Source organism: Danio rerio, chromosome 20, assembly GCF_049306965.1.
Source record: "Danio rerio strain Tuebingen ecotype United States chromosome 20, GRCz12tu, whole genome shotgun sequence".
NCBI lineage: Eukaryota > Metazoa > Chordata > Actinopteri > Cypriniformes > Danionidae > Danio > Danio rerio.
The window spans coordinates 58482501-58500000 of record NC_133195.1 but is presented as its reverse complement, the minus strand read 5'-3'; the positions used below and the strand labels follow the sequence as shown (position 1 = coordinate 58500000).

General features: G+C 41.2%; 2 protein-coding genes across 6 annotated transcripts in view; one reads left to right on the top strand and one right to left on the bottom strand.

Annotated features, from left to right (window-relative positions):
- The window catches only part of pak5 (p21 protein (Cdc42/Rac)-activated kinase 5), a 94819-nt gene extending 78019 nt beyond the window's left edge, over positions 1-16800 (bottom strand). For 2 of the 5 annotated variants that reach the window (XM_073932318.1, XM_073932325.1), the window contains exon 1: positions 5785-5947. The gene's annotated coding sequence lies outside the window, so the exon portion shown is untranslated. 5 annotated transcript variants of the gene reach the window in all.
- Positions 12570-17500, top strand: part of LOC101886033 (uncharacterized) — a 9431-nt gene continuing 4500 nt past the window's right edge. The window contains exons 1-2 of the mRNA XM_073933879.1: positions 12570-12607; positions 16732-17310. Coding sequence (XP_073789980.1) covers positions 16741-17310 — 570 coding nt within the window. The 5' untranslated portion in view covers positions 12570-12607; positions 16732-16740. The remainder of the gene's footprint in view (positions 12608-16731; positions 17311-17500) is intronic.

Sequence of the window (17500 nt, the reverse complement as noted above, 5' to 3'; positions counted from 1 at the left end):
CCTATCTACACCTGAGAGCACTATCTAGACCCTAAGAACACTATAAATAGACCCCGAGTACTGTAACCAGCCCCTGAGAACACTAACTAGACCTTACGAAATCTATGTAGACACTGAGAACCTGATTTAGACATTGAGATCATCAACTAGACCTTGAGAACACTAACTAGACTTTGATTACACTACCTAGACCTTGAGAACACTATCTAGACATTAGGAACACTAACTAAACCCTGGTGGCACTAACTAGACCTTGAGATAACTATGAAGTAACTGAGAACACTATCTAGACCTTGTGAGCTTAATCTAGACATTGAGAAAGCTGGCTAGACCCTGAGAACACTACCTAGACCATGATATACCATCTAGATATGAAAACACTGTCTAGGCCCTGAGAACACTAACAATAACTTAACAACACTAACTAGACCTTGAGATAACTATGAAGTAATTGAGAACACTATCTAGACCTTGTGAGCTCAATCTAGACGTTGAGAAAGCTGGCTAGACCCTGAGAACACTACCTAGACCTTGAGATAACCATCTAGATATGAAAACACTGTCTAGGCCATGAGAACACTAACTAGAAGTTAACAACACTAACTAGACTTTAAGAATACTACCTTAAGATAGTCAGACCCTGAGAACACTATCTAGACCATGAGAACACTAGCTAGACCATGAGAACAATAACTACACCATGAGAACACTATCTAGACCATGAGAACACTAACTAGACCATGAGAACACTATCTAGACCATGAGAACACTAACTAGACCATGAGAACACTATCTAGACCATGAGAACACTAACTACACCATGAGAACACTAACTACACCATGAGAACACTATCTAGACCATAAGAACACTAACTAGAACTTAACAACACTAACTAGACTTTAAGAATACTACCTTGAGATAGTCAGACCCTGAGAACACTATCTAGACCATGAGAACACTATCTAGACCATGAGAACACTTACTAGACCACGAGAACACTAACTAGACCATGAGAACACTATCTAGACCATGAGAACACTATCTAGACCATGAGAACACTATCTAGACCATGAGAACACTATCTAGACCATGAGAACACTAACTAGACCTCGAGAACACTAACTAGACAATGAATACACTAACTAGACCATGAGAACACTAACTAGACTATGAAAACACTAACTAGACATTGAGAACACTAACTAGACCATGAGAACACTAACTAGACTATGAAAACATTAACTAGACCTTGATAACACTAACTAGACCATGAGAACACAAACTAGACTATGAAAAGACTAACTAGACCTTGAGAACACTAACTAGACTATGAGAACACTAACTAGACCTTGAGAACACTAACTAGAACATGAGAACACTAACTAGACTATGAAAACACTAACTAGACCTTGAGAACACTAACTAGACTATGAAAACACTAACTAGACCATGACAACACTAACTAGACCATGAGAACACTAACTAGACCATGAGAACACTATCTAGACCATGAGAACACTAACTAGACCACGAGAACACTAACTAGACCATGAGAACACTATCTAGACCATGAGAACACTAACTAGACCACGAGAACACTAACTAGACCATGAGAACACTATCTAGACCATGAGAACACTATCTAGACCATGAGAACACTATCTAGACCATGAGAACACTAACTAGACCATGAGAACACTATCTAGACCATGAGAACACTAACTAGACCTCGATAACACTAACTAGACAATGAATACACTAACTAGACCATGAGAACACTAACTAGACCATGAGAACACTAACTACACCATGAGAACACTAACTAGACTATGAAAACACTAACTAGACATTGAGAACACTAACTAGACCATGAGAACACTAACTAGACTATGAAAACACTAACTAGACCATGAGAACATTAACTAGACCATGAGAACACTAACTAGACTATGAGAACACTAACTAGACTATGAGAACACTAACTAGACCTTGAGAACACTAACTAGACCTTGAGAACACTAACTAGACTATGAAAACTCTAACTAGACCATAAGAACACTAGACCATGAGAACACTAACTAGACTATGAAAACACTAACTAGACTCTGACTACTCTAACTAGACTATGAGAACACTAACTAGACCATGAGAACACTAACTAGACCATGAGAACACTAACTAGACCTTGAGAACTCTAACTAGACCATGAGAACACTAACTAGACTATGAGAACACTAACTAGACTATGAGAACACTAACTAGACCATGAGAACCCTAACTAGACCATGAGAACACTAACTAGACTATGAGAACACTAACTAAACCATGATAACACTAACTAGACCATGAAAACTCTAACTAGACCATGAGAACACTAACTAGACTATGAAAACACTAACTAAACCATGATAACACTAACTAGACCATGAAAACTTTAACTAGACCATGATAACACTAACTACACTATGAGAACACTAGCTAGACCATGAGAACACTAACTAGACCATGAGAACACTAACTAGACCATGAGAACACTAACTAGACAATGAGAACACTAACTAAACCATGATAACACTAACTAGACCATGAGAACTCTAACTAGACCATGATAACACTAACTAGACTATGAGAACACTAACTAAACCATGATAACACTAACTAGACAATGAGAACACTAACTAGACCATGATAACACTAACTAGACTATGAAAACACTAACTAGACCATGAGGACACTAACTAGACTATGAAAACACTAACTAGACTCTGAGTACTCTAACTAGACAATGAAAACACTAACTAGACCTTGAGAACACTAACTAGACTATGAAAACACTAACTAGACCATGAGAACACTAAATAGACCATGAGAACACTAACTAAACCATGATAACACTAACTAGACCATGAGAACACTAACTAAACCATGATAACACTAACTAGACAATGATAACACTAACTAGACTATGAAAACTCTAACTAGACCATGATAACACTAACTAGACTATGAGAACACTAACTAGACCATGATAACACTAACTAGACCATGAGAACACTAACAAGACCATGAGAACACTAACTAGACCATGATAACACTAACTAGACCATGAAAACACTAACTAGACAATGAGAACACTAACTAGACTATGAAAACTCTAACTAGACCATGATAACACTAACTAGACTATGAGAACACTAACTAGACCATGATAACACTAATTAGACCATGAGAACACTAACAAGACCATGAGAACACTAACTAGACCATGAGAACACTAACTAGACCATGAGAACACTAACAAGACCATGAGAACACTAACTAGACTATGAAAACTCTAACTAGACTATGAGAACACTAACTAGACCATGAAAACACTAACTAGACCATGAAAACTCTAACTAGACCATGATAACACTAACTAGACTATGAAAACACTAACTAGACTATGAGAACACTAACTAGACCATGAAAACACTAACTAGACCATGAGAACACTAACTAGACCATGAGAACACTAACTAGACCATGAGAACACTAACTAGACCATGAAAACTCTAACTAGACCATGATAACACTAACTAGACCATGAGAACACTAACTAGACTATGAAAACACTAACTAGACCATGAGAACACTAACTAGACCATGATAACACTAACTAGACTATGAAAACACTAACTAGACCATGAGAACACTAACTAGACCATAAGAACACTAACTAGACCATGAGAACACTAACTAGACCATGAAAACTCTAACTAGACCATGATAACACTAACTAGACCATGAGAACACTAACTAGACTATGAAAACACTAACTAGACCATGAGAACACTAACTAGACCATGATAACACTAACTAGACTATGAAAACACTAACTAGACCATGAGAACACTAACTAGACCATGAGAACACTAACTAGACCATGAGAACACTAACTAGACTATGAAAACACTAACCAGACCCTAAGAACACTAACTAGACTTTGGGAAATTGATGTAGACATTGAGAACATGACTCAGCTCTTGAGAACTCTAACTAGACTGTTGAAAATGTTTAGGGATTTAATAGTAGTTTAGGATTGATTGACAGCTATACCTTAGTCCCTCCCCCAGAGACTGATGCAACTCGTAGTTTCACTTTAGTGCCATGGAGGACTCGTGAGAAGACTCGTGAGAGGTATTCGAGTCGCCAGATGCATCACAGCCGAACTTATGAGTGTGCACAACTTTTAAAGTAAGTTTGTTTGCAACATAAGCGTTCATGACTCTGCCATGTGTGCATTGTTGTTTAGAGTTTGTGCTGCATTGTAGAGTTACTATTTAAACAATGTCAGGGAAATCTGCAGTGACTGTGAGCTGATGCCACATGCTTTACTGGACACAGTAATTATGTAAACATTTATCATGTTCTAATATTTCCTCTGTAATTTGATGTTCATTTATCGTGTCATTATAAACTGATTGTTTATATCTTTGTGTTTAGTAGAAACCACACACACACACACATGCATATTTAAATTAACCCAGTAAATACCTCTGACTGGACTCCTGGTTATGTGCATTCTTACCGATGCCCTGTAATGATCCCAATCAAGTCTGAACTAGTGAATACAGTTCAAACCCTATCAAACACAGACATTAGGAACACTAACTAGGCCACGAGAACACTGACTACAATGAGAACAAGCAGACAACTGGATCCAAAACAGAGAAATGAACACAATTGGTGAAAAAAGCAGAGAATAAGCAGACACCTGCAGCAGAGACTACATGACCAACACCTTTAACACACACACACACACACACACACACACACACACACAGTTTCACCTTATTTAGTGAGGACTTTACGTAGACTTCCATTGTTTTCCTCTCAGGTTAATGATAGTGTCTGTGGCCTACCCCTAGCCCTAACCCTAACCCAACCCTCACAGAAAGAGCTGCACATGATCAGAGACTGATGAACACATCTGCTGGAGGATCATGAAGCACGTTTAATGAGTGAGGAGCAGTCAAACATCAACACTACTGCCCATCTAGATCATTAACTATGTGACGGAGTAAATAAGTGAGAACCAACCAGCCCTCACAAGTATAGCTAAACCAGTACACACACACACACACAAGTCAGTTTTTCCTTTTAGATGAACACTGATGATGTTTGTAGCGTACACACTGCACTCTGACATGTTGAGGATCCTCCATTCTGTGTGATGATCAGTCGTGTTCCTCATGGACCACACTAGTGTCCCCACAAGGTCAACATTCACTGCCTTTGATACACTTGAGGGGACATTTGCTCCACACAACCTGAAGAATACAACACACACACACACACACACTCTCTATCTATCTCTCTCACTCTCTCTTTCTTTATCACAAACAAACACACAGACTCTCCCTGACTCCCTTACTCTTTCACTCTCTCACCCACACACTCTCTCTCTCACACACACACTCTCTCACACACACACACTGACAGACACATAAGCACACACTCTCTCTCACACACACACACACACACACACACACACAGACATACATACATACATACACACACTCTCTCTCTGTTATTGCGCGTGCACCGGCGGTGTGTCGCTTCAGCACCGTGGACAGCAGCGCTGTTTCGCGTCGTGAATCCGGCTGTCGGTACCAAAGCGTCGCGGCCCTGCTCGGCTTCTGCGCGTCCAATCCCGCGCATGTGTGTGTGTGTGTGTGTGTGTGTGTGTGTGTGTGTGTGTGTTGCTATGAGAGAGACAGAACGGAACGGCGGATCCTGACCTGCAGCGCCGGAGATCCTCACATGTCCTGCCGGTGCCGCGGCGCTCCTGCGGGCAGAGACCGGGGATTCGGCCGTTATGTGCCCGTCAGAGCCATGTTATTCTCCGGGAGCGATGATGCTAGACTGCGCGCTACATCCGGGCTGCTGGGAATCACGGCACCTGACAGCCGAGCTACTGCGGTTACTATGGCGAAGGCGGAGCATTAATATTCATGAGATGAGCCTCCGCGATTGGACGGACTTTACTAACGACTGCTTAATATTCAATACACAGGGCGTTCATTGGACGGAGAGGACGTCACGTCTGATTAATAGTCATAAGAGAAGCTTCTGTTGCTTGAGTTCATATTAAAGGATCAGTTCACACACAAACTAACACTCTGACATCATCAATCAGTTTACCTTTACTTTCTCTTCTTATAAAAGAACACACATAAGAAGATGCTTTGAAGAATGCTGTAAACCTGTATTCATTGACTTCCATATTTGTTTGTCCTACTGTGGAAGTCAATGGTTACAGGTTTCCAACCTTCGTCAAAACATCTCCTTTAGTGTTCAACAGGCACTCATAAATGTTTAGAAACACCTGATGAGGTGTAAATAGCGAGAAGATGTTCATTTTTGGGCTGAACTGTGCCTTTAAGCGCTCATTAAAATGTTATATGCAGTGTTCTCTTGGTTATGTGGATATAAAGGAACATTTGAAGGACATTATGTGGAGAAATGGAGAACCGGCTCTTTAATTAAACACTCTTTATCTCGTGAAATCCCAGAACACATTTATTATTTTTAAAATCTATAAATCTAAAGCTTTATATATCAGGATATACACGTGTATTTATAAGTGTTTGATCTAATAAACCATCCATTAATATTCTCAGCGCTTGTCAAAATCTAAACATGACGAGAATATTCTCCAGTTGACATTGATGATCTCCCGCCAGATCTTCGCCATTGGTGGGTTACTAAGCAGAGTCTGCACAGCGGAATTCATATTCAGCAAATAAGCCTTCGCCATTGGAGGCAAAGCCGCGTCATTTCATTAATATTCATGAACAGGGTCTCAGCCATTGGAAGCTGATCACGCAACGTCCTCGCGTTCTAATTAACATTCATGAGAGCGGCCTTCAGCATAGTGGGGTTTGTACAGTCGCAGGACCGGAGGCGAATCATGACAGACTCGGTGATATTGATGAAATGATTTGTCGATCTCGCGCACGCACATACACACACACACACGCACCCCCCCCCCCCTCTCTCTCTCTCTACAGGAGCCAGCGGAGCGACGGCGATCATAAGTGACGTGCGCGCGCTCGGTGCCGACTGCATGGATGACGTCACTGTTATGCTTTATTCTGACTTCTGCATGTCTCCAGCTTCACTGCACGGGTGTCTCAGTGGTTTACACCGCCGTGAGGAGGATCACACACACACACACACACACACCTCTGGGGATTACAGTCCTCCAGCTCTCACTGAGGAAGCGGGTTTATTAGATGACAGATGTGTCTAATGATCGGGTTCATGTATGGGGATAAGAGAAGCCATCATGGTAATCATCACAGTTTGCCTTCCAAATACAGGGAATGATGTTATAATGAATTACTTATTTTCACAGCACTGAAGTAAATGACATGGCTCTCTTCAACATATATATTTATATTTGTATGTGTTTTTCATATGATGTGTGCTGGTGTAATGTAGTAAAGGTCAGAGCATCAGCGGTCTTCATCTGTCAGCAGTGGTGTGAAGAGTACAGTAAATCAGACTCCAGTAAAAGCAGCATTACTCGCCTGTAAACATAGTCCAGTAGAGTAAAAGTGTCTGATATTACTCAGAGTATGAGTAAACAGTAGCCCTTTTAAAAGTCCTCATGAGTAGTGAGTATTACGCTGTGTTTTTATTTATTTATTTATTTATTTGACATGGACATCACAATTACACTGGACAAGCAAATGCATTTGTTTATGTGTTTTAGCAAACTTGCTAATTTTCAACACCTGTCCACAGGAGGCTTAATATTGACAAAATAGAAATATAATAACACATACACAACATTACAATTCTTTACATAAAATTACTGCAGGCAAAAGCAAAGGCGACATGATCCAACCAACTAACAGTGGACTATTAGTGCAAACCCTGCTGTTTTGTTTTTAACCACTTTTTAAGAGCATTACTAAAATATTTAGATTACTTTCTGATTTTAAGCTAACCGGTAACTCATTCCACAGTTTGGCTCCCTTTACAGAGAAGACAGACTGACCAAACGAGGTCTTACACTTCGGCACTAGACAGTCACCGTTAGCAGTTGCCCGTGTAACTCTGTGGGAGGTTTGATGCCGATTGATTAGCTTAGTGAACAGGATTGGAACATGATTATTTAAACATTTAAAAACCAATTTAAGATAACTAAAATGAATAAAACTATCAAAATTAAACAGGTTATGTTTACATAAAACATCACAATGATGCCATCGCATAGGCTTTAAGTCCATAATCTTAACTGCTTGTTTATAGATTGAGTCAATAGGCTTCAATGTAGTGTAAAGATGATGTGTTTACATGTCATTAGTGCATGTGTGTGTGTAAACGTAATATTCTGTAGTGCATTTAGTTACTGTCCAGCAGGCACACAATGTCATAAGACGTTAACATTAGGTCAGATTTAGGTTGTGATGTCAGGTGACCACAATTCAATTCTAGCCAGTCTAGCCAGCGTCTAAAGACAGTGTTATTCTGATGTTCAATAATGACGTCAAATGACGTTGATATTTGGTTGATTTTAGGTTGTTAGAAAGTGACTAAAATTCACCGTTGGGCCAACATCTTAAACCAGAGTCATACTGACGTCAAACATTTACATTGATTCATCAGGTGTGGCAACCAAAATCCAACATCTGATACGTCGTAGTGATAACATCCACACAACATTAAGCTGTGACATCATTAGACGTTGATATTTGGTTGATTTTAGGTTAGACACTGGCGTTGAACTGATGTTGGGCTCTGAAGTCAACCAGATTTTCTCTTCCAAACACAATGGAACGTCCCCGCGACATTAGTGTACAGCGTCAATCTGACGTCATGTTGAGGTTGTCACTAACCTGCAGCTGAACAGTGTCTGGGTCAGTGCATGTGAGGATCTTTCCACTTTTAATGCTTCAGTTTGCTGCAATGAAGTCGCCCATGTGTTGAGGTAGTTATGATGAGATTTACCTTCTGTGTGTGATCTGATTGGACAGGAATCACAGCCCTGATTTCTCTAATCCCCATAGACAGGAGATAATACAGTAGTGATGCAGGCTGAAGGACAGTAGTGGAGTATATACAGATACTGCAGTAAACATGTGCTCAACAGTAAGTAAAAGCACACATTTATAAAACTACTGAGTAAAGTACAATTCCTGAGGAAAAACTACTCAATTAGTCATTTGAGTGTTTGTAATTAGTTACTTTACAGCACTGCCTGTCAGTGACATGAACATCATTCAATCTTTGTATAGGGGAATGACCAGCCTGCGTCTCACATGACGTCACTCGGTTGCAGAAAGAGAGCGGCTGCAATAGTGAACATGTGGGGTTGTGCGGTAGGATGCCAAAATCAAAAGTCTGAGAATAGAAAACTTGACTTTTAGCGTACACCACACTGCTTTAATGCCAACCGCAGACGTCTCTGGCTAATAGGGAGCTGAATAGCGGTAATAACACAGGACTCTGCAGTTCTCCTGTTATATCAGGGAAGCTGACGCTCTGAATCAGACACATCACTCATTTCAAGAGTTCACACTTAGCTCATGATTTATACATAGCTTGTTTGGCATGCTGTCCCGGGAGAGAGCCCTGAGCTCAAGGGATCCTCGAGCCCAGGGCTCCCCCCCTTTTGCAGGGCGAGTGGAGATTGAGCTCAGGTCTATCTCAAACTCCCCCGCTGCTGAGGCCAAGGCGAACTTCCTGAGAGTAAGACATTATAAAAAAGGTTTAGGCTTGTTTTATCTATAATATAGAGCACATTTGGATGGTGGGAGGAAACCGGGGAACCCGGGGGAAACCCACGCAGACACGGGGAGAACATGCAAACTCCACACAGAAATACCAGATGGCTCAGCGAGGACCCAACACCATTGGTATTCTTGCTGTGAGGCAACAGTGCTAGTCACTGGGCCACCGTGCCGCCCATTCTGGATAAAGGAGGAAGAAGGGGAGGAGGGGGGTTTCTTCCAGACGAAGATAGTTGTAGAAAGGAAATGAGGATAAATATAGTGGTTTGGGATCCTTTGATTGGAGGATCATAATTAGTTAATGTGGACCAGCTGGGTCAATCATGAGCACATGCTCCTCTCCAAATTAGTTTAAAACTAAACTTCACTTATGATTGCAGCAGTTCAACATGGTGAATTAAACTGCAGAATGCTCAGAGTGAACTGTAGACATGTGTTCACACACGCTGCTGTACAGGAGCAGTTGGCTGTCAGGACGCAGTGGTTCTGCTGGTTGATGATGAGCCAGGCCTTGTACAGCTCCGTCTGCTTCCCTCGTCTCTGGTGTTGAATGTGCTCATCATGGAGCATTATGTCCAGCACATCACCACACAGAACAACAATGTGGACACCTGAAGACTTGTAGAGCTTCAAAAACACGTGGAGTGTCAGTGAGAGAGCTGTGTGTTTGGGGCTGGATGCTCGGCCATTTCCTCGTCTCCAGCGTTCATTGTGAGAGTGCTGTCGCTAATAGAGCTGTCAGATGAACGCCGCTCACTGTAACATTAATCTAGCAGAGTAACTGAGCTTATCACTGAGTGACGAGCTGCTATATTACACTGAAAGCATTGTGTCAATAGTAGATATAATAATGTCATCAATATAACTCATCTGTAATACAACAGCAAACTCTGCACCGCATCAGATGTCATCCCCTCGCTGTTAATGCTAGCACTCCTGGCTTTTTCTGCAACCTCTTTGCGGGCGCATACCGAGTGTTTACACACCACTAATTCATCTATACTGAGTGACTGCTTCAGGTATAATGTCAGAGACCTTCTGCTTCTCTCATTCATCCACCGAGGGGCAGCAGACACACACACACACACACACACACACACACGCGCACACACACACGCACGCACACACACACTTCCCAATTATACCAGTGTGTATCTGTGTGATAATGGCAGTAGTGTGATGTCATCAGCCATGTGTGTGTGTGTGTGTGTGTGTGTCTGCACTCACACACTCATAATGTGATTAGAGTTTATATGCACACATTGTATTTGTATGAACAGGCTGATGCTGAACACTGAGCACATGATGCTGACTCCACACACACACACACAGACACACACACACACACACACACACACACACTGAACGAACAAACACAAAGTCACAAAGTTAAATACACACACACACATTCAGAAACCTGACCTCACAGTGAGTGTGTGTGTTACTGTGGAAACAGCTGTAATATTGACAGTGTGTGTGTGTGTGTGTGTGTGTGTGTGTGTGTAAATCTAATAATGAGGAGAAGGAGAGCAGTGTGAGAGTCACTGACTGACCCTCTGCTGGAGTCTGGAGCCGGACGGCAGCTTTACTCAACACACACACACACACACACACACAACATCTGACCATCAGCCAGTCATTCCCTTCAGCTTAGTCCATTATTCATCAGGGTCACCACAGCGGAATGAACCGACAACTCTTCCAGCATATGTTTTACCCAGCGGATGCTCTTCCAGCTGCAACCCAGTACTGGAAAAAGACCCACCCATTCACTCATACACTAGTGTCAGTGTAGTTGATCAGTTCCCCTATAGCGCATGTGTTTGGACTGTGGGGGAAACCGGAGCACCCGGGGGAAACCCACACCAACACGGGGAGAACATGCAAACTCCACACAGAAACACCAACTGAGCCAGACAGGACTCAAACCAGAGACCTTCTTGCTGTGAGGCACCGAGCTGCTCCTCTGATCGTTGCTGGTGTATTTGTGATTGGTCATCATGTATGCGAGCGTCTGCTGGAGTGTGTCTGTGCTCAGTGGAGTGTGTCCACGTCTCCATCACTAGATGAGTGTGTATTCTCACCCTGTTTATGAACGGGCTGGTTTTGCTGGTTTTGGTTCAGCTTCTATATCGTGAACACATCTCAGTTCAGATATATGGATGATAACTGGTTTCCAGGTTGACGGCGGTTTAAGAGCAGCCCGAGTTTATTCTACAGGTCTCCTCTAATCAAATATCTCCTGTTCACTCAGGGAATACAGACGACTGACTCAGACATTTAAGAAGAACTTATTTAGGAGTAATCAGAACACTGTCATATTATTATCCAAGATTATCATACAGTCAGACTCTGCCACCGATGCCTGCCCACTACAGTGTAGTCGCTTATACACTGTGTAGATGATGAGAGCGAGACCAGAGTGAAGCTCACACACACTCTTCTGCAGAACATCACAGTGCACAAACACACAGTAAAGAAACACTGAAGACAAAACACACACACACACACACACACACACACACACTCACTCTCACACACACACACTCACACACACACACACACTCCTGGAGGTGTACATGATGATTCTGCAGTGCTTGATGAGAGAATAATGATCTATACAGACCTCTCTCAGTGTCTTCAGTGTGTGGACATGATGAGTGTTAATGATGGTCAGCTGCTCAGTGTGTGTGTTGTGTGTGTGTGTGTGCACAGAGCAGCTCTTTCTCATGCACGGGAATGAGGAGCGGCCGCATATAAAGAGCAGCTCTGGAGTGTGTGTGAGTGTCTGTTCCTCAACCCGTCTGCAGCTCATCTACAGGTCAGAAATGCTCTCACACACACACACACACACACACACACACACACACACACACACACACACACACACTCACACTCACACTCACACTCAAACACACATGATATTGGTAAAAGCGAACACTGTGATATTCAGTTTTTCTGTGATGTACTGTATATATTCCTGTGATGTGTGTGTGTGTGTGGGTGTGTGTGTGTGTGTGTGTGTGTGTATTTATTATACTGTATTAAATAGACTGTCAGAAATAAAGGTACGTGAGCTGTCGCTAGAGTGGTACCTTTTCAAAAGATTCACGTTTGTACTTAAAGAGTCTATATTAGCACCTCTAACGCTTATATTAGTACCTAAACATTTTAAGAGGAACACTTTTGTACTTTTTAGGTTTTAATATGTACCCTTGAGGTATTAATATGGACCTTTTAGGTACAAATGTGCAGCTTTTAAAATAGCACCACCCCAGTGACAGCTCAGCTCACGCACCTTTATTTCTGAGAGTGTATATTCAGTTGAAGCCCGTATTATTAGCCTCCTGATATTATCCCCCCCCCCCTGGTTATTTATTCCCCATTTTCTGTTTAACAGAGAGCAGATTTCTCCAGCACATTTCTAATCATAATAGTGTTCATAACTCATCTATAACTGATGTATTTTCTCCTTGTCATGATGACAGTAAATAATGTTAGACTAGATATTCTTCATGACACTTCTATACAGCTTACAGTGACTTTACTAGGGTAATCAGGGTAAAGTTAAGGTAATTAGGCAAGTCATTGTATAACAGTGGTTTGTTCTGGAGACTATCAATAAAATATCTAAAGCTTAAAGAGGCTAATAATATTGACTGAAAAAATAAGAACTGCTTTTATTCTAGCTGAAATAAAACAAATAAGACTTTCTCCAGAAGAACAAATATTAGAGGAAATACTGTGAACATTTCCCCAATCTGAGAAACATCACGAGGGAATAAAAGAAAAAAATAATTAATGAGTGTCTAATAATTCTGACTTCAACTGCACATCTATCTATCTATCTATCTGTCTGTCTGTCTGTCTGTCGTGAGATGAGTGTGGTGTGTGAGGATGACTGCAGTAACTCTGTTCAGGGAGGATTCTTCATGCACACTGATCAGGATGATGTTGTAGGCGACTGCATCTGCATTAAATATACTAAACTATACACACACACACACACACACACACACACACAATACAGCACAGATGACCACAGCAGACTGCAGTGAAGGATGCTGCCTCTCACTTCTCTAGTCGTTTCGTCTCTTAGTCAAACTGACTCCAGTATGGAGTTGATCTTTCTGTGCTGTTGCTGATGGATCACGCTTCTCTTTTACACCAATGCAGCAGGGGAATATTGCAGATCACTTCATGGTAAAACACAAGTGCTTATTACAAATACTGCTTTACTCTCTTTATCATTATTAGTGTCAATACACTGGGCAGTGTTTTCAGGGTTTGTTGATGCGGGTTAATATTAATAATATCTCTGTATAAACAATAATATCTGTACTTGGCATAAAAATAAAGGGAGTAAAGCACTTCAGCAGTGAGAGAGCTGGAACTCAAACATGGCTATAGCTGGAACCCCCGTATAAAATATCTGAATGGTTGGATATCATATCTGATGCCCGAAATATGGAGAGGATGAGTGTTTATTTAAACCTACAAGTGGACAAATACATGTGATACTGGGAGAAATGGATTGCACCTTTACACAGTGTAAACACATCTTTACACAGCCGAAGTCGCTGTTTTGTTCACAGTGTGTCTGATAATATTGTTCTTCTGGAGAAAGTCTTATTTGATTTATTTCGGCTAGAATAAAAGCAGTTTTTAATTGTTATATAACAAACCACTGTTATATAATGACTTGCCTAATTACCCTAACTTTATATGGAGTCAATCTAGGGTCATATATACTTGCAATGTAAAGTTTTGCAAACAAAATATAAAGTATTGAGCAATAAATAAATGAGAAATCTCTAAAAAAAAATTAAATTAAATAAAAAAATAAACAATAAAATAAAATAAAAATCGCAATTTGAAATTAATTTTTTTTTTAAATAAAAAGGAATTTAGCAAACAAAAAGCAAAAAGTGCAATTTAAAAAAAAAAAAAAAAAATATATATATATATATATATATATATATATATATATATATATATATATATATATATATATATTTATTTTTTTAATATATATATATATATATATATATATATATATATATATATATATATATATATATATATATATATATATATATATAAACATGTTTACAGCATCGCCTTTTCAAAGCCTGCCCAGTCAACTGCAGTGCTCACTTTAATTTGCCCTTTAGTCAGCTGTGAGTTTGCGATGCTGCTTTCACTTTGCACTTCACTGTTCTGCGAGATTTACTTTGTGGCCCTGCTTTGACAAGAGGGCGGAGTCAAGAGAACTTGGGCGTTTACAGCCAGCCTGGACCTGCCTCCATGTAACCGACGTCATCAGAAGGACACGCAGTATCACTGAGCTGGTCTTACAGCAGAGTAGGTCCGGGAATTGCAGTTGACGGGTTTTGTAAAGGAAATGCTAAAAAACATGTTTTGCAAATATAGAAAGCTTTATTTTTAATTGCAAATACTTTAGTTTTTTTTTTTTTTTTGCTCTGCTTGATTTTTATTTGCAGATCTTTTTTGTTTGTTTGCAAATTTCATTTTTATTTCTCAAAACTTAATTTTCCACTTTCAGTTCTTTGTTTTTGTTAGAATAATTATTTTTATTTCTTTATTTACTTTAGATTTGCATTTGTTTATTTTGTGCTCAATACTTTATATTTTGTTTGTAAAACTTGCTTTTATTTTGCAAGTATATATGGCAAATCTATAAATACCCTAATTACCCTAGTGAAGCCTTTACATGTCAATTTAAGCTGAACACTAGTGTCTTGAAGAATATCTAGTCTAATATTATTTACTGTCATCATGGAGAAGAGGAAATAAATCAGTTATTAGAGATGAGTTATTAACACTATTATGATCAGAGAGATGTGTTGGAGAAATCTGCTCTGTGTTAAACAGAAATTGAGGAATAAAGTAAACAGGGGGGTGAATAATTCTGAATTCAGCTGTGTGGGTTAGTGATAGTGACCTGTAAGGAAATGTGTGGCCAGTCCACTGTTCATTACAGTTTGATCTGTTATTCTATTTTTATTATTTATTTTTTGTGTTTTTTTGCTCTTTCTTCCAAACAAAAACAAAAATAAAGTAAATAAAATCTTTGCATAATGTAAAACAATGTAGTTGAAAGCAGATTAACTTGTAGGAATATGTTGACGTAACACACACATCAGCTGTAATAGCTCTGTCAAATCATTATTAGTGTAGACATCCAGCAGTGTTGAGCTCCTCATCATGTAAAGAGTTCAGTCTGGGTTAAACTGCGGCAAACTACACAAGCTGAGCCCAAATGGGTTAAACTCACTGCGACCACACTACTGCGCATCTCTATACACGCTCTCACACACACACACACACACACACACACACACACACACACACGCACACGCACACACAGCAGGGTTTTATTTTCCTCCAGATGATTGTGTTGCTGAAGTGTGTTTCTCTGATCTCTAATCCCTGGATTAACCCTTTGTGTGCTGCTGGGTCGTTTTCATCCGCTCTTCGCTCTCATTTGGCCTCGTCTCTCTCTGTGTTTCATCAGATGTGATGATTTCTGCTGACTAATCTGATTTTGACTCATAATAATGGGAAAATGCTTTGCATGAAATAAAATAAGCTCATCAACACACTGTGTTCAGACAGTGACTCTCCTTCGGTGCTGCTGCTGCTGACAGGTAAACCAGCATCAGTCAGTAATGCAGGAGTATCTGCTGTCAGGGCTCTACAGTCAGTAATGTGATTATGATGGAAGTCAATGGAGCAGAAACAGCAGCAGCAGCAGCACCAAAGGAGCGTCACTCTGAATAATCCACACGGGTTAAAGAGAGCACACACACACACACACACACACACACACACACACACACACACAGATCAGTGCATCACCGCTGCCCTCTGCTACAGTCATTAAGTAATGAAGATGTTATTTTACCTCATCTTCTTCTCCAGGTGATCATCATGAGTTGTCCGTCCTCTGGTCAGCCGGGTTTGTGCCCTCAGCAGAACACTGGCAGCATGTGGCCCACACAGCCCTGCCAACCCTGCTGGTCCTGCCCACCCAACCAGCCCAACTGGCCAGTAACCCAGCCCAGCGCATCACTCCCGACAACCTGGCCAGTGAACCAGCCCACAACCTGGCCAGTTCAACCCACTCAACCAGCTTGGCCAAACCCTGCAATACAACCCAGCCAACCAATGCAACCGGTCCAACCAGTTCAACCCAACCCACCGATGCAGCCAGTGCCACCAGTTCAACCAATGCAACCAGTTCAGCCCAGCCCACCAATGCAGCCAACCTCACCAGTGCCACCAGTTCAACCCAGTTTACCAGTCCAACCAGGGCCAGCAGTCCAGCCGAACCCACCCGCTCAACCATCCTGGCCTCCAGTTCCCTCCCCTACAGGGTACCTGCCCTCTCCAGTGCCCCCAGCCTGGCACGGCAACCCTGGACAACCTGGTTGGCCCGGACAGGGGCCCACAGGGGGAGCCCTACAGCCCTGGCCCCCCGCTCCAGTGACCGCTCCAGTGGTAAGACACCACACCAGTACAGCTAGACCAGTACATCTAGACCAGTACACCTAGATCAGAACGTCTGGACCAATACACCTAGGCCAGAACATCTAGACCAGTAGACCTAGACCAGTACATCTAGACCAGTACACCTAGACCAGAACATCTAGACCAGTACACCTAGACCAATACACCAAGACCACTACAT